A 21,350-nucleotide genomic window follows, 5' to 3' on the forward strand; every position below is an offset into this window, starting at 1 on the left:
TGTTTAGATATGATGCAGCATTGCTCTAACATATAACAATATAAAAATAAGACTGACTACAGAAACCAACCACATCTCACTTCGTAATACAAAGATCAAGTCATGATCTAAACTGGTAAAAATTAAGCTGAAAACAATTCTTGCCATTTTTAAAAAAGTAAACCACTTTACATTTATTCTATTTTCTATTTCATCATAAAACAGTCTTAAAAAAAGAAAAAGGCTGACCAGAAAGCCCCTTAAATGCCATTTTCCAACAGCCATGATCAATATTTTATAAACCACTTTAGTAGAAGGAAGGACTAATATATAAACATCAACAGTAAGGTATGTCTGCTGTCTACAATCACTGGCAAAAGCAACAGGCCTGGGAGAACAGAGACACTTTACAGTAGCCAAGTCAATACATCACTTCTCTTCTTGGTATTTCACAACACAGCTTCTTGTACAGCCCTGCAGCCACACTGCCATCTCCAAACATCTCAAACTTTATTCATGCCTCTGTACCATTTTCCAAGAACATTTTACTTAAGTGTCTCCTGTAAGGGATGGTCATTTTGAAAAATAGAGATGTAAAAAGTCTCAGGTTTTTATGCTGTGCTATTTTGACTGTCTTGCCAGTTGCACAAAGGAAGAAAGGCAGAGATAGTTTTGAAACAATTCTCTTGCACCAGAGCATTTTCTGATAATTTAATATAGTGGCATGAAAACGATCAGTTACAAAATATGTAACTAGTGCCTAATTTTTGTAAGGCACTCAGCCGAAAGGCAAAAGCACCATACCAAGTCCTACAGCCAGCAAGCTGTGCTTTTGATCCCCAGCCTGCAAACTTGTGGACTGCTTCCAAGCAATCAGCAAAACCAGAATTAACACCAGCAACACTGCTGGTCAACAGGCTTAAATTCTACATACACGCCCCCCTGGAAAGCTTTCGGGAGTCCAAGAATAGAATGAGAAAATATTGTGCTGTATGAACAGGACCCCACAATGTATTCTGCAGCTCAAGCAGTATGGATGGCTACTGCTTTGCTCCCTAGAGTGACTGGCCTGCAGATGTGTCACAGCCAGGCAAGCATGTGTCCCAGTTTGTAACTGCTATAGCAGCGTTAACCCCCGCTCCCCTAATCCCTTCAAAATTCTTACCACAGCTGATGTTTTGAGCAATGCACAAGAGTCCATCAAGTGTTCCTTATTATACTTATACTGCTTACCCTCGAAGTACCACAGGACTTGCTGAGCAAATACAGCTAGTGGTCCTGTTGCAGAAGCAAGAATTTCACCAACTTTTCACCTTTGATCCAGGCAACAAAGACTACTTTGGAAAAGAATGCTGGAAGAGAACTCCTGAACACAACCGAAAGTGCATTTTAAATTTTTTTACGTTATTTGAGAAAATAAAAGGCATTGCAGTTACACAAAAAAACCCAACTGATACTAATTTAAAGAGAGCCGTAACTACAGACTGTTTTCACTTGATATGTTAAGGAATACAAAAATTCTCTCAAGTAATTTTATGCTAAGGAAAGTACTGAATGGTATAACTGGGTAATTTGAGATCTTTCATAACACACTAGAAAATTTAATCTTGCAATTCTTAGGAGGCAAAATTTAGTAACCTAGACTAGAACATCCTATTGAAACCTTGAATCATGAATTTTGAACACTGAAATAGCCACACACATTCTTTTGTAGACTTTTCTAGTAATTAATAAGTAGAAATACCCTAAGAAAAAATTCTGTGCTTAAAAATAGTTAAATATTAAAGGTAAAGCAAAATCTTGTTGCTTTAAAAATTAAATGTCATGTTTTATTACATTATGGTTTATCACATTTTAGTCTGTTACTGCTTTCATTAACAAAAGCCAAGCTGTGCTCTTGCATGTACATGGGGTGACATGTATGTGCTAGGAAGACTCACAGAGGTAAAGGAGGACAGAAAAGCCTTACAGAATGTTCTGCTATGCAAATGTATTGCCTAAAAATAGCTGGCTTTGTGATGTTCATGACACTTTCAGTTCAAATCCAAGGGAAAGAACTTGGATTCACAGATTTTCTCCTTTTGTTACAGGAGAAAACTAGGTATTTATGACACAAAGCAAATTTGTGGGCTTTAGTCTGCCAGGAGCTCTGTCAAGTTCACCAATGGTGCTTTTAAGGAAATTACCACCATCTGACTGCATAACCTCCACCTTTGTATGGATTTTATTATTCCTATAGGAGGAACAGACAGAAGCACAAGTCTGTGCATACTCCTGCTGCTGTACAACCCAGCAGATGAACTTGTACCTCAGGCATGTTCAACCCTAAATTAATGGCATGAATTCCCCAAGAAAAGTGTAGACTGCGTCAAACAAATTTATTCTCTTATTTCAATCCTGATTTCACAGTCCTCTTTCTGGAAGCACATAGAAAGAATTCAATGACACCTCTTCTCACAGGGGCTTCAGTCATATCCTTCACTTCAGATGAAATTAATTTCTGGGGCTTAGCCCACTGTGTTACAGACCTGCTCACCTCCCATCACAAAACACTTCACTGAAAAGCTCTGTATACTGAGCACCTGACAGACCAGACTCTTGCCAGTATTCAGTGCTGTATTAGTAGCCCTTAAGACAGTTAAATCCAGTTAGACTTCAACAACAGTCCTAAGAAAGAGATGTCATTTTCATAATGAAATCTGACAAACCCACAGCCCACTTGCTCTTTATGTCTCTGCATGCCTGCAGTGTTGAGATAAGCCAGAGCACACAATTAGTGCTAACTAGCAGTTTCAGCAAACAGGAAAGGTAAATGTAAAACCAGTTTCTAGATCCCTCAACCAGACAGTATTTCTTCCCAGGAATTGAAAAATGGCTTTTGGTTTATAATTAGAAAGAGGGGTACAGGGGGTAAACTGTGAGGTCCCCTAAGCAGAAAATCCCTTCTATCACTGCATGTGAATGCAGGGGTCTGGACCAGACAAACTAAGGGCTCCCTCCAGAACTGTGTCTTAAAAGCAAAACAACAGATCATGTATTTTGTCAAAGTTATCAAGTGAAAAGTGTTAGCAACTACAGCAGCCTGATGATCAGGTGAAAAGTTTTAGTCCTTTGCTACCAAGTAAGGTGGACACTGGAATTGACAAGAAAATACTTCTTCCTATTGTGCAAGCAAGTTTTGGACTGTACCCCTCCAGAAGGGGAAGGGAAGAGGCAGGATAACATCTGACCCACTGCAGAGCAGGTCAAAGAGTCAAGGATGATGTCACTCCTTTCCTCATTTCTAGATATGGAGAGAACAGGCAGGCCTAGAAGCATCTTGCTCCAACAAGATGCCAGCACATGATAAATGGTTCAGTTCAGAGCTTTGAAAGCTTCTCATTTTTGTAGGAGCTATCAACGTCCAATTACATGTTGCATTTGTTGAAAAGGAAAATTACACTGAAATCAAGAGATCAAAAGTACTTTGTCACAACCTGTTTGGAAAAAAGATGCCTGAAACTATGGAAGGCCTGCATGGAATTTGCCTTCTGTAACTGGCTTCCCCATCTATGTAAACAGACCCTTTGGCTTCAAGGAGAGTCGCAGATCGCTCTGCAGCAGGGACTGATCTCTGCTCATTGGAAGCAATGGAGCAGAAGCTCTTGGGAGACGCCTGTTGCCCACAGAGAGAATTCGTTCTGTTTGTAAAGTACATTTAATTGCAGCCAGAATATGCTTCAAATAAAACTGAGTGGAACAGAGCTATTTGTATGTGAGGAACAACGGTTAATGAAAAATTGACTGGTCATATCAGTAACCCAGGGGTTTTTTTAATACCAGCTTTAAACACCTCATCCTGTTTTTCAGAATGAATTTACAGACTGCCTACCAACCCAAAGATGATGTGAACAAAGATTTTTAAATTACAGTCCTGGACCCAAGTACGTGCTACCTCCTCCCAGACACACTCAAGAAGGTGCAGCTTGGCTCAGTGCTCAAATTACACAGATTTCTGTATTAACAGATGAAGGTGTAGTCCTTAGGGAGTCTTCTAATTCCACCAAAAAAAACCAACCACAAAACCAAAACCATCCAAACACCTCGTATCTAAAAAAAACTATAGAGCTCTACAGAACACTATAAAATACCAGTTCAGTGACAGATTTCACTTCAGACAACCAAAACAAATTTCATGACTATTTTGTGATGGGCTCACATTACCACAACGTAAACTCAGTAACCCACCCGGGTTTAACAGTGGATACTTAAAAAACAAAGACTATTTTGACACCCTTCTTCAGGTTATTTTTACCAAATTCACAGACTCCAGGAATGTTTCAGATAGCAGCTAAGCAGGCATACTTGTCTGAGCACTAATGCCTTTAAGAGGCCTAGCACAAGAGCTGTATACTTAACTTTTAACTCTCAATCTTGGCAAATATTAACTTTTCATTCTATTTGTCAACTTCATTTAACTCTATTCAGACAATTAAGCTGTAAGTCCGGAAACCTACAGAAAGGCTCATTAAGCATCTGCTGAACACTAAGGAAGGCTTCCAATTTTGAACCACGTTTTATTCTCCCTGAATTTTTTGACTTTTCAACCTCCACTCAGTTAGTAATTGAATCATTTTGTGAATGCAATAGCATACACATTTCCTGAAAACTGAAGGCTGTGTAAGTGAACAAGGAAGATATTGTACCTGAACAGAATGAAACCGAGTGACTCAACAGCTGCCCGCCTCACGTCATCATTTACATCACTCACCTACAAAAGGGAAAACAGGACAGTCAGAACACAGCTAAAAACATTTGAGCACTCCACAACATTTCAGGACAGGTGCCAGGCACACAAGTTAAAATAAAAAAAAAAAAAAAAAAAAAAAGAGACAGGATTAAAAAAAAAAGTTAACACTCATGTTCAGCCTTAGCTGGAACAACCTCATCCTTGTTCATACATTGTGACTGCAATCTTATCAGATTAGACAGACCTCATCCTTTACAGCTGGCCCATCATTACAGAGATTATTCACCACAAACCCATTACCAACAACTTTAGGATCACATTTTATTTTTAACAGGTTCCTTTTTAGTGATACCAGGCTGAATATTCTTTTGCTGAAAGTCTGCTTATTCTAATGTCAGAAGACCCTGCTATTTCTATTCATAGTATTAAGGAAAGCTTTTATCACTTCATGATCTCTGATTCGGGCCAGAACATTAACACTGTAGACACAAATCCTGCCTACTCTCTCACCACAAACTTCTTGCTGTGTGCCTCTAAGCCCACAGTACTTACAGCCACATGCAGTAGGCGTCTGATAGCCTTGTTGTTCCCTGAGCCACAGTATGCCATAGCAACAGTATACATGCCAGAACGACGAAGAATTGGATCCTGAAAGATAAAGCATCAATATTTAACATCCATCCAAACAGGGACTCAGTAATTTTGACTTTAAATCTGTTGTACTCTTGGGCCCGGAATCTGAAAACAGGTAGCCTCAGTGCTTAGTTGTTTATTAGGGATCAGTAACAGGACAATCACCAAAGCAGGGTTGCCATTACCAGTTTCAGGGGGACAGAAAGTTGCTATACCACAAGGCTACCAAAGAGCATCTGGCAGATGTGTCATTCTGCTTCTTATTCACTATCTGCTATTGATCACTACTAGATCCTTGAGAATGACCCACCTACAGCATGCCTCACATGTTTTTAACCATTACACCCTGTTTTGCTCCTTGTTGCAGCTCACAGGACCACGGAGACAGAGTACAAGGCTAAAGAATTAATAAAGCACTGTTGTTCTTGTATTTTTGATCAGTGAAACAACCTGTGAAACTCCCCCACTTCAGACCTATGTAAAAACTTCCCTGGTTTGAAACAACCAACCCAACATAGCTGGAGATTTCACAAAAGTACAGGAAGGTCACCCGTGTAACAAAAGGGCCAGGGATTAAGTCACAGCTAAACTTACCTTATCTCTGCAGAGACTCTCAATGAGAGCATCTGCCTCCTCCATCCTTCCATACATGACCAGAGCAATTCCAACTGCAAGGCCTCGCAAAATCTTTTCATGCTGGGTTTCTTGTGCATAGCCAACCATGTCCTCAATAGCCTGAGCATTTTTAGACCCCAACATAACCAGCCCCAGTGCCAGGCCAGCTGCTTCACCTGCACAGCACAGAAAAGCAAAAAGTCAAGGAAACTCTGTCCCCAAAAGCAGTAACTATTTTATTTAGAGAATACACAAGATGTAGGCCAACAGATCACTTCTGGACACCACCATGCTCAGGAATCCCATTCATTATTCATGGCCAAACGTGCCTGTAATGATAACCTACCAGCCACAACTTAGTACTCTTCCCTACCAAGTTCAGTTTTCCTTTCCGTGGGCCAAGAGCTGCAAAGATAATTTTCCTGTGAACCCCTGCAAGTGTAGCAGTAACCCTCACAAGCTTCTCCGAGCCAGTCTCTCAGCCAAAAAGGGCATTTGGCTCTGGAGATCAGCCATGCTACATAAAAAGCATACAAAAAAGGAAAGAATAAAGCAAAATAATGTACTGTTTAAAGACCTAGCATATCTTGCCAGTATTTGGCATCGTGCCACAGACCAGTCCTGACATGACCTCTGAACATTACTGCAACGTAACTGAAGAACCATGCTGATCAGGGAAAGGTAAGTAAATAAAACACAGCTAAGGCAACCTAGAAGCAATCTATGCTGCCTACAAAAAACCTGAAAAAAATCCACCAAAAAAAACCCAGATAAGGCCTCAGATGGTTATTTACTTTTGAAGCAGAACATTTACCTGTTACAGCATCATCTTGGTATAGATTTGTTTTGAGCAAATCGTACACATCTTGACGTGCTGTCCCCATGGCAGCCAGACCCAAACCCAGGCTACCACCATGCCGGACAATCTAGAGAAGCATATACAAGTTCAGTCATCATAAAACCAGGAACTATATGACTTCAGCTGAAGTAGACAACTTTCCATCAATATAAAGCTGCAAACTTTTAGCCCCACACCACCCAAAATGATCTCTTGACCTGTCAGAAATACCACTTTCACCACCTCAGGCAGTGACTCTGATGAAAGAGGTAGAAAATAGAGGACAAATAGCAGTTCAAAAGCCCATAAACAATGAGTATCAGAAGCTTTACACATAGCACAAGAGATGTTCTAGTACCTTTAAGGTCTTTTTCCTTATGGTTTATGTAAAACCATAAATCTGTACCATGTATAAAAATTGTTGCCTAGCTTTCAAATAGAAAGGTAAATCAGTACCCACTTAAACATCCTACATCCTCTTTTGTTCTGTTCCTGTCTGTACAGGAAAGGCTGTACATTTGGAATAAAATGAGTGGGATCCATTCACAGAATTTTTAAAGAGAGTCTGAAATTCTCCAAAGAGAAGAGGGGAACATGCTGGGAAAATACTAACCTATTCCTAACTTACAAAAAGAAGTATTTTACTTTACCACTTACTGTTTGTAGACCTTTATGAAAAGTCTTTTTTTTTTTTTTTTTTAAAGATGCATTAAACCTACAGGTCAGCAGAAGCACTTTGTGGTTTATTCCTTTGACAGCTAAGTCATCAGCAATAGCAGTGCCTGAATACTGCAGGCCTACCAGCAAAACAAAGTAGGTATACAAATAGTAAAAACAATGAAGCTAGATTCACTGTCAAAACATGTAAGAATTTTCTAAAACTCATACCTAAGCCTTGAGCAATAGGTCATTAAAACCAAACTTAAGGCTCACAGGAGGTGTAAGTATCACATTACTGCCACAGTGTTAGTTACCTCTAACCCCCACTTCTAAACCAGCTAGCACCCCTCCCAGGTATTCCCAACAAAACAAAGGTTCGGAACTGAACCCAGTACATACATCATTACTGGCATTCTTCAGCTGGTTCAGCAAATAGTCAATGATGTCCCCACCGTGGTTAGCATGAATGAGGCCCAAGGCATAGAGACCACCACCTTCCTGGTAGGCTGACCCTGGGGAGGTGTCCTTGGGTAGGTATGTTGCCATTAGCTGTAACGCTTCTTTCTCATGACCCTGTATGTCCAGTGTCCAGCAGGAAGGGAAGACAACGAGAAGGTGAAAAAAAACAGTGTATGCAAACACTTCACAATAATATTTAAACAAGTCATGAGAACGCATGTTATAGCCATTACTTCCTCCACAAAAATCAGCCTTTCAGTACCGTATAATCAAAGTATCCTTCTGCACTAGAGTTTAACCACAGTACACAAGTATTCATCAATCACTTGGTCACTGATCTAAACCAGGACAAAACTGGCCTCAAGCTACAGATTTGTTCACTACAGCACTTTAATGAGGGTTGAGGCACACAAAACAAATACAAAGACTTCTTGCTATTTCAAAACATCCTTAAATACACCCTCCCTGTGAATTAATTTTAAGAAAATGACCACTGCTTAGGTCACCATTCAAACCTGCTGAAACCTGCCACAGTAAGGACTTTAGTACTGTCCCAAAACCACTTAATAAATAATATACCTGTAATTTTAAAAGCTAGAAACTATTGACTCTGTTCAACTCACAAAGGAAGAGAAAAGCTAGGAAGACAACTCTCTCCTTGAGCCATATTACCCTACCACCTTTTTGATAGGCAGCAAAACATGCCATAAAATACATCAATACCAGATGAGATGGACTTGTCAAAGCACAGCTTTTCTTTAGTGCAAAGACACAAACTATATTACAGCTGTGCCTTGCAATAGCCTAGGCAAACTGGAGTGCAGGCATCATTCAGAATCCCCAGTTCAATGTTTTCAGTGTTCACAAGTCAAGCGTTTATACTGAACAGAGGAAGATGAATGCAATGTTACCTTGTGTATAACACCCAAGCTGGCAGTGGCAGTAAACTTGGCCCAGTTAGTAGCTCTGGCCAACCACTCCAAATTGTCTCTGGAAGACAAAAAGAGAAAGGTTATACAAAGTTTTTCATACAGCCCATTCCTCATCCTGCAAGCTGGGTTTCACAGTACTAAAGACTGCTTTCAAACCAGAAAGCAGCTCCAAAAAGCAAGAAGGCTAGCCACATTTCCATGTTATACCTCTCTCTCCTTAATCAGCCCTGATTCTTGGCTGGTCATAGTCAAGCTTCTAGATACTCAGCAAAAGATGAAGAACAACTGCTCAATATGCAGCCCATCAACTCTCTGGGAGAGACTCCAGCAGAGTTTCCAGGACTTTCCTCAAGTCCCTGGTAAGGTCAGCCCTGACATTTTCCTTCCAGGAGTCATTCAGCACTGCCAACCTCTACCAAAAAAGACAACATCATCTCAGAAATTCTCCAACTAGAAAACAGACAGAATGGAAATTCCAGATCTCCACTCTCCAAACTGTTTATATGGTTAGCAATCACATAAAGCCAGTTCGTGAGGACAGAGAACAGGAAGCAATTCCAGCTTCTTCCTTCTGCTGCCACGTTAGTTTTCAGACTCTTTGTTTTTACTTCTCTAAGCCTATGAGAGTCCTGCAGCCACCCTTTTGGAAGTATAAAGTTAGTAGGACAACAATGTTGTTCAAACACCTCTAAATGACACTGGAGTTTCCTTGCCGTAGATTTACCTAAGGAACTGATCACTGGTTGTACCACAATGCATAAAGGAGTTTGCTATAACCGTTGCTGTATGACATACGGAATTCCGCACCGCGTCCTGAAAGAACAAAAACAATCAGTATCACCAGTCAGCAAGAGATATGCCCGAGGTTGCTTAACATGCTTGCCAGTACACCAGAAAAATGATTGTAATTATGCTCAATTTAACCAGTAATTTCCGTGCAAAGTTAATAGACTGTTAATACATTCTAACATACCCTCAACCCATCTTTCCAGTGCAAACCAATCCTTTCTATGAGTTTCTGTCAGAGATGCGATTACTTCAGTTGCAGCTGATCTGGAGAACCCCACCCTCTGGTTCCCAGAATCAAGCACTGCAGAGCATGAGCTGCTGACATTTTCAAGCCATCCCTGGAACTCTATGCAGGATCACTCCCAAGCACTTAACCAGCAGATGGAGATTTTCCAATACATCCAAAGTGCCTCTTGAAACAAGTGAACCCACCGACAAGCATCCCCTACCATTTTTGCTGATGACATGCATCTTATTTCACACAAAAAACTTCTATGGTTTCTAATAATCATTTAGCTTTAGAGAGTCTAATTTATCTGTAAGTTTTCATTTGCCCACCCTTGAGTAACACCGTTCAAAACAAAACCAGTTACTCAAATCACTATTGCTGCCTACGTGACATTATCTGATGGTTTTGTCTTCAGTGTGGAAATACTAGTGTCTGAGCACCTATCGGAATTTCTTTAGCCAAACTGAAGGTCTAGTCTCACATAACATCACATCACACTTCAACCCAGACACCAACATACTGTAACCTACAGTCCTGGCTCACTCCCTCCCTCTCCAACCAGCAGCATTTGCAATGGATTGGTCATGGAGCTGGAGGGCGAGTTCATCCATCTTACTGACCAGATGGAAAATAGGCCCATCGAAAAGGGGGGGGGGGGGGGGGAAGGAAGGAAAGGATTAGTTTCTATAACCAATTAGAAAAAAAATAAATCAACACATTTATAGCAGCTTGTCATTAGGTCATACTACCTGTAAGTTAGAACAATCTAATTATACGGCCCTGTTCAGATGCAATCAGCTCTTAAGTCAGGCCTCACACATTTGAGTTTTAAACGTTAATTTATCACAACTGAAAAACAGATTTGTATCCTCAGAACTCAGGGAGGCCATGCTAAAACATGATGTTGTGAAGTAACAACAATGTGGTCAAAGCAATACAGGATGAATCGGATGGATCCAAGGCAACCATATCTAACAAAGCCTCTTACCTTTGTGTTTTTGAGGATCATGAGGTCTGTATTGTTGTTTCGTATTAAAAACTGCAGATGTAACTCAATGGCCATTTCCCCACTTAAAATTTTAATCATTTTTGAGATCTGGTCCTTAGGCTCTGGGTTCTTCATATACAAGCAAAAAGAAGAAAAAACATGAGAACCCAACTATAGCTCTAGTTAAAATACAGTTCACAAGAAGAAGACACCCTGGTATGTTCCCATCACCAAATTCCAAAATCTATCTGGTTTTAGGACTAAAAGGACATTGTTTCTGCCCTTGCTGCACAAGCCCAAACCTCCCAGATAATCAAGTCCCTTTGTGCACTACAGTGCAAATGGGAGAAGAGACTTCGAAAAGAAATTTATTCTTTCATTGAAGACAAAAGGATCTGAGTGACATCTGATATTCTGCAAGCTGCTGTTTGGCCTTAAAAATACAATGAGTCTCCTGCAAGAGGCAAACACTTTCACAAACGTGAACCTGCACTTCCAGGAAAGTTTTAATGGAGAGGACCACAAAGCCACAACACACTGCATGACCCTGCTGAGCTGCACCATCATTCTTGTGAGCTACAGACTTTATTTATGCTAGCAGAATCAGGAATGTCTTATACGTTCATCTGCCAGAGCTCTTTGAAAAAAGCCTCCTTCTTCCTCATGATGGAAGAGTTTCCCCAGATTAAGCTCCAACTCAATGAAAAGTACACTGCAGCTCTTTGTGCTGACATTGTTAGCTGGTCAGAGACAAGCCAAGCATGAGCAGTTTAGCCCTTAAACTAATCTTAATTATCTCTTTGTAAGCAGCATTCTGAATTGTGGAAGATTAAGCTAAAGACTATTTCTGGCCATATAGATTGCTTTTATGTACTCATCCCTTGGCACAGACAGCAATGCCAACGCAGCAGAAACTGATTCAAGACACCCTTCTTGCACAAAAGCACTGTTTACAGGTTCCTTGACGGAGCAAGAAATTTGACCCCTTTTGTTTTCCTTGTCAAATATAATTCCAAGAAAACACTTCCGTTTGCTCTCTCTCAAAGATTCCCAAGCTTAGTTTGCAAACATACACCATGGGGAACAAGAAAAAAGAACCTGTCTTGGGTTTAACTTTCCCCTCTGGTAGCATTTCCTTTCTTCAGCATTGGAAGCGTCGGAATTGCATTAGCTACTCTACATGCTGAAATGCAACTGTATATGCATGTTAGAAGTGTACTCACTTTCTCCAATACTTGGGAAAAGAAAGTAAACAAAAAGATTCTAACCACCTGGTCCAGCAACACAGTCACCATGCTAGCCAGAGGCAACACCTTTCTCCTTCACAGAAAAGAAATTACACTATGTCAGCATCCCCTCCTGCCATTCCTGCAGACTGGCATCAGTTCTATCTGGTCAGAACTACAGCCAGATTTCAGAAGGAGGAAAAAAAAAACAAAAAACAACAAGTCAAGCTAATTCATCAGCTGAGGTTCTCAGCAGCAGTCAAATTTCAGGCCCTTCATTCGGGAAGGAGTTAATAATTTCAATATCAACAGAAAGCAAACACATAAGCCAGATCCTTCTGTTCCCTTTTTCAGAGCTCAGTTAATTCCTGCAGAGATCTACGCGCTTTTGACTCTCCCCGCAACCTTCAGCATCTGAACTGCTGGACTTTCAGACTGTCAGATGTCTGGTCTTCAGAGATCATTGGTCACCTTGTCTCCAAGCAAGACAGAAGTAGAATTCTATTCTTCATTAGCCAAACCAGTTTGGCAACCCCAGAGATTCAAAGGGAATGCATGAGAAATACTAAGCAAGGAATATTTTTGGAAATGGCACTCACATTTTCTGCAGACTTCCCTGCACAAGTGCTTCCTGGTTTCTCTTCTGCTTCCATAGCATCACTGAAATAAAATAAAATAAAATGAAAAATGCAACCCAGTTCATCACTTTTAACTAGTCAAGCACTGTAATTATGGCTGAACACTGTCCTGAAAGAACAGCCTGGGATTTGGAAAGGATGACTGGAAACAGGACTTTGTTAAGGCAGGGGCTGACTATCTGGAGGTCACTGCTGAGAAGCAAACTCCTCCCCAGTCCAATTTTCAGGGAACTTGAAGAAGGCCCAGAAAACCCCATCCTCTGATTCCATCTATAGAGACAACAAAAACACAGAAGCTTGTAGGGAATGAACAGGCAGAGACAGGTGAGGAAACAAGGTCAACAAACAAGGCAGCAGGGAGATAATTACATCCTCACCCAAGAAGCTTTGAGCTCATTATTATTAGGACGGTTGCTAGAGCATTGAAATGGAAATGAAACATATTAAGCTGCTGTTAGCACCCTGTCCCAACACTTCACAGACTGACTTATAAATTATCCCGTGCCTTTCCTTTTATTTGACTGGAAGAGAGGAAAACGCTTGCTATGCATGGATCACTGATTCAAGAGCATTTAGAATCAGTTCCTCAGAGCTGCATTAGCCCTTATATTTAATCAGCCTTGATCTAGGCCATGTTTCCATCCCATGCCATCAGAGACAGTGCAGTGATCAGGCTGAGTACAAACACAAGAGCTCTGATGATTAAAGAGCGCATTGAGCACAAGCGTCTTCCATGCTGCCCTCGACCCGGGCAGCAGCCTTAGCATGGATTGGTCAATCCTCTAAAAACAGAGGTTTAAAACAAAACTACCTATGTTGATTACCTGCAAGCCATCAAAAGAACAAATAAAGAAGATGGAATGGTTAGTGCCAACTTTGTCCTAACAGCAGCTTCCTGCAGCTAAGATCCAGTGATGTTGACCCCTGAACAAGTTTTAAGTGTCAGGACTGTAACAACTCAAACTAGATTTGGACTAGCAACTTTTAACTGTAAGTACAAAAGGGTCTACAGGATCATCTGAACTCTCCACCCACAAGCAGCTAGCAGAAGACAAGCTATGATGTGAAACCAAACTTGCACATAGCTGCAATGAGCTTTTTGCTTGAACTTTCCCCTTCTTTAACTTCACAAGCTGCTGCAAAGACAACACAACGTCAGAGTGTTCCTGAGCAATTCACACTATGGCTTAATGAATCACTGCTCATTAGCTGAGCCACAATAACTGCACCATACTTACCTCAACTGCAAAGGAAAACCCATTCTTTCAAACAACAGTGGATTCTGGTAATGCCCTGAGTAAATAGCACGTATAGCCTACTATCCTGACTTAAATGAGAGTAACTCAATCGTTTGTCGGGGCACACATGAACAGAACAGGAGGCTCCACTAGAGCAGGACTGTAACCAAACTGCACCTCTTCTCAAGCCAATACCCTCACCTGTCTTTCTCCGATCCAGGGACGGTGCCGGTGTTGGTGGAACCAGGCACAGAGGCAATGGGAGTGCCAACCGTGCGGAGATTCTGGATCACAGAAGACAAGAACTGCTGGCTAGCACTTTCATACAGATCAAAGCAAATTTGGTAGGCCATGAGAAGGTTATCTTCCTTCACCAGTTTTTCCAAGATGTCACTCACAGCCTGTGGGTCATCCAGGAATATCAGGCACTGAGCAGAAGGATGAACAGAGAAAAAAAAAACCGAATCAGGAGAAGAAATGACATACTTCAGAATGAGAAAGCAACACTACCTGAGACCACACCCCATTTTCCCCATTCCCTCACCTGCTGCTTCCACAGAACACCCCTTCAAGAAAGAAAAGTTATCTCTGTCGCATGGAAGATAATAGAAATCTTTGAAGAGTTTTCAAAGATCAGTTAAAAACCAAGTACTACAAATTCAAGACACACCATTCAGGCCTTCCTATTGCTGCAGCTTTACCTTTGGAAACTGACAATGTTGTCCTACTAAACACAGGAGTTTCAAAAGCACATTAAAGAAGGATCAGTTATTTTGTATCGATGTCTCAGCTAAAATGGAACAGGCCTCACACTCCTGAGTCACATGTACAGGGCATGCCAAGACTGGCAGAGGCCTGAGAACCTCTGAGTAACTTCATTACTGGTTGTCTAAACAGTTTCAGACAATGGCTTACCAAAAAACAAAGCACTGTAAAAGCTCTTTGGAGGAATAAATAAAATTCCAAGCTGTGCATCTACCACCTGATACTCTGATAGACTTGAAACATTCTGTCAGTTGCCTACATCTACATGCTGTCTTTGAACATTTCTTTCTCTACAAATTGACCAAACGTGGAATATTTGCATCTCTTTCAAATTGATCTCACTTTGACATATATTTGAAGAACACAACCAGGAAAAGATATTTCATTTAACTTTTTTTTAAAAAAAAAAAAATTCAAAGAGAGAGAGATCAGGTAGCTCTCAACTCAAATGCATCTAAAGAAGAGTTACTTTTGATTGATCTTCAAACATCACTCCAAGAAGTTTACCTGGCACACATTGATGAAGTCCGGTTTCTCCAGATTCATGTAGATTTTAACTAGAACTCTCAAGACTTTATTGCGGAACTGTTTATTCTGCATCAAAGACATACAGAGCTTCAAGCTGTAGGCTAGCATCCCAGGAACATCATTCTGAAATAAAATTCAAGGATATCAAGTCTGGGTTTGGACTAAGAAGTAGGATTTACAAATTCAGACAAAGCTACCTCCTTTCTATTTTAAAAAGCAGAGCAAAAGACATGCATATGTAAACCTTCACAGTTTCCCATTTTCAGAAAAGCTTATATACAGGTGTATTGCAGTTTAAAGAAATATTACTACCAAAAACGTACAATATATAATTCAGTAGTTAAAACACATAAAAGATTAAATCAAAAGTTCAATACCTATTACCACTTCCTCACCTTTCTTACTTGAATAATCATTCTCAAATGCAGTGAAATTCACTGCACCAACACGGAACATCAGCAAAACAAACCATGCACCAAGAAAAGATCCCCAACACACCTGTTTCTTGCTAGAGGCTGAGAAACAGATTTGGTTAGTAGACTTCAGAAAGGTAATTTGAAATGAGGGATCTATAACGGGCAATTAAGTCAGTAAACGCACAGGACAGCGAACAGCAGACCAAGCAAGATGGATGCCTTATGATTATCATTCCCATATACAGAAGTGGGAGATATCCAAAAATATGGGAAAGCTGTAAATTGAAAAGTGGTAAATTTTAATGAATTTAAGCAAAGTGTCTGGCATATGCTTGAGATGCTGCAGCCTAACAAGATTACACACAACCACTGAGCTGCTGCAACAACTACAGGCATGCTTCTCTTACTGCCATTACTAGGTAACATGACTTACCTTAAACCCTCAGTGAAGGATGTTTAAGCTGGACTGTGCTGCCTTGCAGTCAGGGCAGGCTAAGACTGCACACAGCCAGTTACCAAAAAAGAGAGCAGCTCACCCAGCTACTGGATTTTTTTGTTTTGCCTGCCATAAATAAATCACCTAGCTCTAAGGATCCCTTCCCAGAGTGAATTACAGCACATGACACAACAAGAGCTGTTCTTACACTACACCAGACCTAAGGTCTGCCTAGTCCAGTACCTTATCTCTGCCAGTAGCTGACAGGGAATACCATAAGAAGAGGCCACATAGCCAAGGCTTCTTGAAAATATTCTCCCAGCAACCTGCAGCTTAGGGATTTCTTAAAGGTAGGGGTCTCTCTATACTTGACAGCCCTCAGTGGCTCTGTCTTCCATGAACATGTTGAACTTAACACCCCGAGTTTCATTTTTTATTCTGTTCATACAATACAGAGCAAGTTCCATAGCAACATGGATCTTGCACTTCACTTCTGGATCCATACCTGGAAGAGACTAGCTACATGCACCTCCTGTCTCTTGCACATACCGACTCAAGGATGGTTTTCTCAAAGATGTCCAGCCTGCGTGTCTCTAGAGCAATACCGATAGCCTGCTTGTACTTGTGGTCATCCAAGCACCGCTGGAACATTTTGTTCACTATCCCTTCTAGCCTTTCATCGACAGGTTTCTTCTCCCCTTCTGGCAGCTCCGCATTCTCCACACACTGCTTAGTATAGTGGTCGATACATTTTGCTGAAAAGATATTGAACAAATATGGGGAGGGGGCTGTCAGCTTCCTAGATGTTTGCAGGTTTTTTTACAGATGAAGAAACAAGCATGTGCATACACACATTCTACCAGCAAATACAGGATATGGGAAACTACACAAAGGTGAGGCACAAGAACCGTTTGTACAGTCATATACAGATAGTAGTGGAAGCTACTTGTATTCTCTCCTAACAAACTCTGATTTTAGTGCTGAAACCAAGTAGATAAAATGGAACCATGGACATTATCTTTGTTCAAGTGGCACTATATTTTAAATAAATGAGGAAACAGCAGTAGGAGACTTCCTAGCTCCATGGTAAGCACTAGCTGGAGAAACTGAAAGCCAATCCTGGTCCATCCAGCCTGTACAAGGTAAGTGATACCAGCAAACAAGACTTTTAGAAGTCATTCAAATTATTCATGAATTCAACATCTGAGTTGCTATCTTGCTAAGGGTTGACCAAAAAAAAAAAAAAACCAGTACCCCTCAGTTAGGTGTGCAGCTTCACTTATTAGCCATTTATTTCCAAAGTTATGCTGAAATTGATAATAATACTAGCATGCAAATGAGAGAAAGGAAAACAACCAACCAAAGCAATTTTCCTATTAGGAACTCACAATAAAATACAGGTTAATAACAGGAAAAAAAATGCCAGAACTCCTAAGTCAGTTCCATTACAGAATCCAAAGGAGCAGAAAGAAAACACAAATAAGCTGGGAAAAATTAGTTACAGCATCAGTTGAAACAAATACAAGGAGAGGAAGAAGAATATGGAGAACAGCAGCTAAAACAAGTAAAATCTCGAAGTCGCAGTAGTTTTGACAACACATGAGCTTTTCTTTTGTAGCAACAGTTGCTCACCAATGATAGTCTCCACGTATTCCGAGTTGTCATTGACATTGAAGAGGTCACCTGCTCCCAGGGCATAGTTCAACGATTCCTCAAAAGCTCCCAGGTGGTAAAAAACTTTTGAAGCAACTAGGGCAGCAAACTGCCGGCTCCGAAAGCCCTCATCTTCATAGAGAACTTCACTGCAAAGAAGAGAGATAAGAGCATCAGCTCTGTGTGCTCTGTTCTCTTTAAGGCCACATGACAGCTTGATCAAACTTGCACCTTTGGGACTACAGCTCCAACCCCACATCAACTTTTATTAGGGCTTTCTAGAAAATACGGAGCTAGATGCTGTACTAGCTAGTATCAAGCAACCAGAACTGCATCCACTTCATATTTCACGTTCTTTTTAAGCAGCACGCCTGAAGACAGACATGTTTTCTCTTACATTTTGTCCACTGACTCAGAGATTTCTGCCCAGAAGTCATTGACAACAGCATTCAACTTGTGAAGAGCAAACTCCTACAAAAGATAATAAAAAGTTTATCACATAAAAATATGCATTTATTATCTCTGCCCAGTAAAAATGAAGTATCACCCGAGACTGATAACATAAACGCTGACCCACTTCAACAGCAAATTCTACTTTAAAAGATCTTTGCAAGTCCTTTACAAATAAAGGGCCATTCATTTAACAGGTAAGACAACCCTGTATTCCTTCCCATGGCGTCTGTGATGAATGACTAGCTAAAATGACCGATAGGTGAAATTCCTTAAAATACAAAGTTTTCTAGGTCTTTGGGCAACCTCTGTGTAGCATATAGAACTGACCTGTCGTCTATGCCAGTCAACTCTATTTATTTATTTGGACACAGTAATTTAGTAGATAAACAATATCCAGACTAGAACGAGCCCACTTTAAATCAGTTCAGAGCAAAAGCAGGGCTCATTCGGATATATCACCACCCATGCCTGTTTCCCAGCAAAACATTTAGGGGGTTTCCAGTATTACAAGATGCACCTCCCCATCCTAAAAGAGGCTATGTTAACGGCTCAAGTAACTAGCAAGCACTATCAATACACCACCACTTAAGAGTGTTCGGTGGTGTCCTATGGATTTGTAAACTCTACAGACTATAAAGTTTCTGTTGTTGCTTTCTCCTCTTACTACGACTAAGATTTCCCCCCCCCCCAAATGAAAACTGTAACTGTGATTTTGGTTTACATCGCTTAAATTATGCTAAAAATTGAGATGTTCTTCAGCTTTGAATTTTATGTAGTAAAAGTGTTCCAGAGGCTGCATTTTGAAGTAACAAAGCCGCATTATCATCACAGAGCTGAGAGCTTTGGTGAACAGAGATCTTTGCATGTGAAGCTCCAGTTTGATCCATGTTCAAAACAAGAAAGTTTGCCATCTGTTATAGTGTTATTTAATCCCTTCCTTTCGGCTTTCAGGCTAGATAGGATTTGGGGTCCACCTGTTGCTGTCCAATCATTAATTATTGAGATCCACTCATTTCTAATTTTAAGTTCTCAACATAATGCATTTGCCATTATTTGCTTCCAGATGCAAGAGCTTACCTTGAGCTGTGGCTCTTCTTCATCCAGAAGAGAGATAATTCCAGCTGCAAAACAAGATCAGTCAGTTTTGGACTCCTTCTGTTTCAAAAGTGAACATGTTATTTAGTTCAAAACCAACAGAACTGGAAAGAAGACTATCTCTGGAATGCTGGTTTAAAATCTTTGGTATTAAAATTCAAAGATCAGATCCAAGTTTGTATTAAACATTATACAAAATAGTACAGAATTTATAACTGAAAAGGTAAGCTGTTTATAAAAGTTGATCCTTTTTAGAGGTAAACATATTAGACAGGAACTTAAGAGAATCTGGGATTTACCTCCAGCATCATCACTAGTTTGCTGACTCCCTTCTAGCAAATCACTTCCCACTTCCCCACGGGGCATAAAGAGGATCATGTCAAAACATCCTAACTTTTTCCATGCCAAGGAAACAGGCCTCATCGCTAAGAGAAGACACCATACCTCACAGCTTCCACAAGACTCCAAACACTGGCCTAGAGCATTTGTACGAACAGCTACAGAAATATTTTTTTTAACTGACATAACTGAAAGAGAGGCTCACAGTTATTTTGTGGAGCTCCATCTGAAGAATGGTTATAGACTCATTTCATTGTCAGACTCCAAGGATGCAACTGAAAGGGCTGGAATAGGATCTGATCAAAGTCCAGCACAATTCACTGCTTTTAATATCTTTCATCTGTTGTACAGATCGATAACCTTTTAAAATCTAAATAAGACATAAAACTGGAAAGGCCAGCAAGCCTGCTGGAGGGCTGAACTGGGCTTTCAAAAGATCTTGACAAATCCAAAGAGGAGAGTGTGCAGGTCAAAACTAAGAGGTACAGACAGAGAAAGAAATCTGAATAGTACAGTGAATTAAGATGAAACATGATCAATAACATATGGTTGCAGTGGAAGGCAAAGAATTCGACCTCCACACCGAGTTGTGTAAGTGAGAAGGTTCCTTGGCAGATATGCAAGGCAATACTTCCCTCTGCTTGGCACCGACACGCCTGAGCCAGAACGCTGTGTCCAGTGCTGGGCACCACATTCTCAGAGCTATGAGCAAATCAGGGTGTTCAGAACTGAGCAAAAAGAACAAAGAGGTCTAGCAATTCGGACTGACGAAGGCTGACTGGAGGTCTGTAACTGGTCAGCCTGTGGAAATCTAGGAAGGGCACAGAATTCATACATGTACAGCGCAGCTGCCAGCAGAAAGATAATCTGATACTTGTGTGAGATACAAACAGGAATAGTAAGACAGCTTTATTTGGACCTTCAGAGATCAAACTTTGATGGTAAGAAAAGTTTTCTGACAGTAAGACAGTTATTCACTTTGTCTAACAAGGTTGTAGAACCTCCATTATCAGCAATATTTTAAAACCAGATCAGACAAGTCCATCAGCAAAAACAACCGAAAGAAAACTGATGTGGCCCCTTAAGCGAGGAAGAGAGGTTCAGTAGCCCACGCCACAGTGCTCCTTCCACTTGTTTTCTGCAACTATACTCCAAATGTATGGGTTTTTTTTTAATAATCTCTTGCATTTACCTATCTATGAGGAGGAAACAATCTCACTTCTACTCAATATATCATTTCTACCTTTCTAAAACTTCTTTGAAATGAATTCCTACTTCTCCTCAATTAAAAAAAGACTTAAAAGTTCAGAAAGAGAAAGCCACCTGCAGACTGTTACCCTCTGCACTGCTTCTCTCACAAAGCCACAACCAGTCACAGTATTCTGGCCTGAATACTTTTGGAAATACTTCTCATATTTTCTTACACAAGCATGTTCTCAGCAGACCCAGAAACAGTGTTTAACGTCTAATTCCTCACATGCTTCATTAGCCCGGACTCCTTAGGCTGGCTTTTCCCCAGCCAGGCACCCGTGCTTCTGACCCGCTCCGAAGTTCAAGCCTGCCTCTTCCCCCTCCCTCGCTCCCTGCCGCACCTCCTGCGGACCCCTACCGCCCCCCGCTTTACACCCCCGTGCGTTAGTCATTTTAACTGGGTGAAGACCTCCAGTTCCCCGCTGCGCCGCCGGGGCACCCCAGTGCTTGCCCGGGGCCCG

General features: G+C 40.8%; 1 protein-coding gene across 1 annotated transcript in view; it reads right to left on the bottom strand.

Moving 5' to 3' along the window:
• Positions 1-21,350, bottom strand: part of PSMD1 (proteasome 26S subunit, non-ATPase 1) — a 75,593-nt gene that overhangs the window by 53,698 nt on the left and 545 nt on the right. Inside the window, exons 2-16 of the mRNA XM_080409331.1 lie at positions 19,282-19,325; positions 18,149-18,222; positions 17,731-17,900; positions 16,648-16,853; positions 15,226-15,369; positions 14,155-14,381; positions 12,677-12,737; positions 10,852-10,980; positions 9,570-9,658; positions 8,825-8,903; positions 7,854-8,027; positions 6,771-6,882; positions 5,936-6,132; positions 5,261-5,356; positions 4,665-4,729 (exon numbers count right to left, since the gene is read on the bottom strand). Coding sequence (XP_080265457.1) covers positions 4,665-4,729; positions 5,261-5,356; positions 5,936-6,132; positions 6,771-6,882; positions 7,854-8,027; positions 8,825-8,903; positions 9,570-9,658; positions 10,852-10,980; positions 12,677-12,737; positions 14,155-14,381; positions 15,226-15,369; positions 16,648-16,853; positions 17,731-17,900; positions 18,149-18,222; positions 19,282-19,325 — 1,867 coding nt within the window. The remainder of the gene's footprint in view (positions 1-4,664; positions 4,730-5,260; positions 5,357-5,935; positions 6,133-6,770; positions 6,883-7,853; positions 8,028-8,824; positions 8,904-9,569; positions 9,659-10,851; positions 10,981-12,676; positions 12,738-14,154; positions 14,382-15,225; positions 15,370-16,647; positions 16,854-17,730; positions 17,901-18,148; positions 18,223-19,281; positions 19,326-21,350) is intronic.

This window comes from Falco punctatus (genome assembly GCF_963210335.1).
Source record: "Falco punctatus genome assembly, chromosome: 13".
Classification (NCBI taxonomy): domain Eukaryota; kingdom Metazoa; phylum Chordata; class Aves; order Falconiformes; family Falconidae; genus Falco; species Falco punctatus.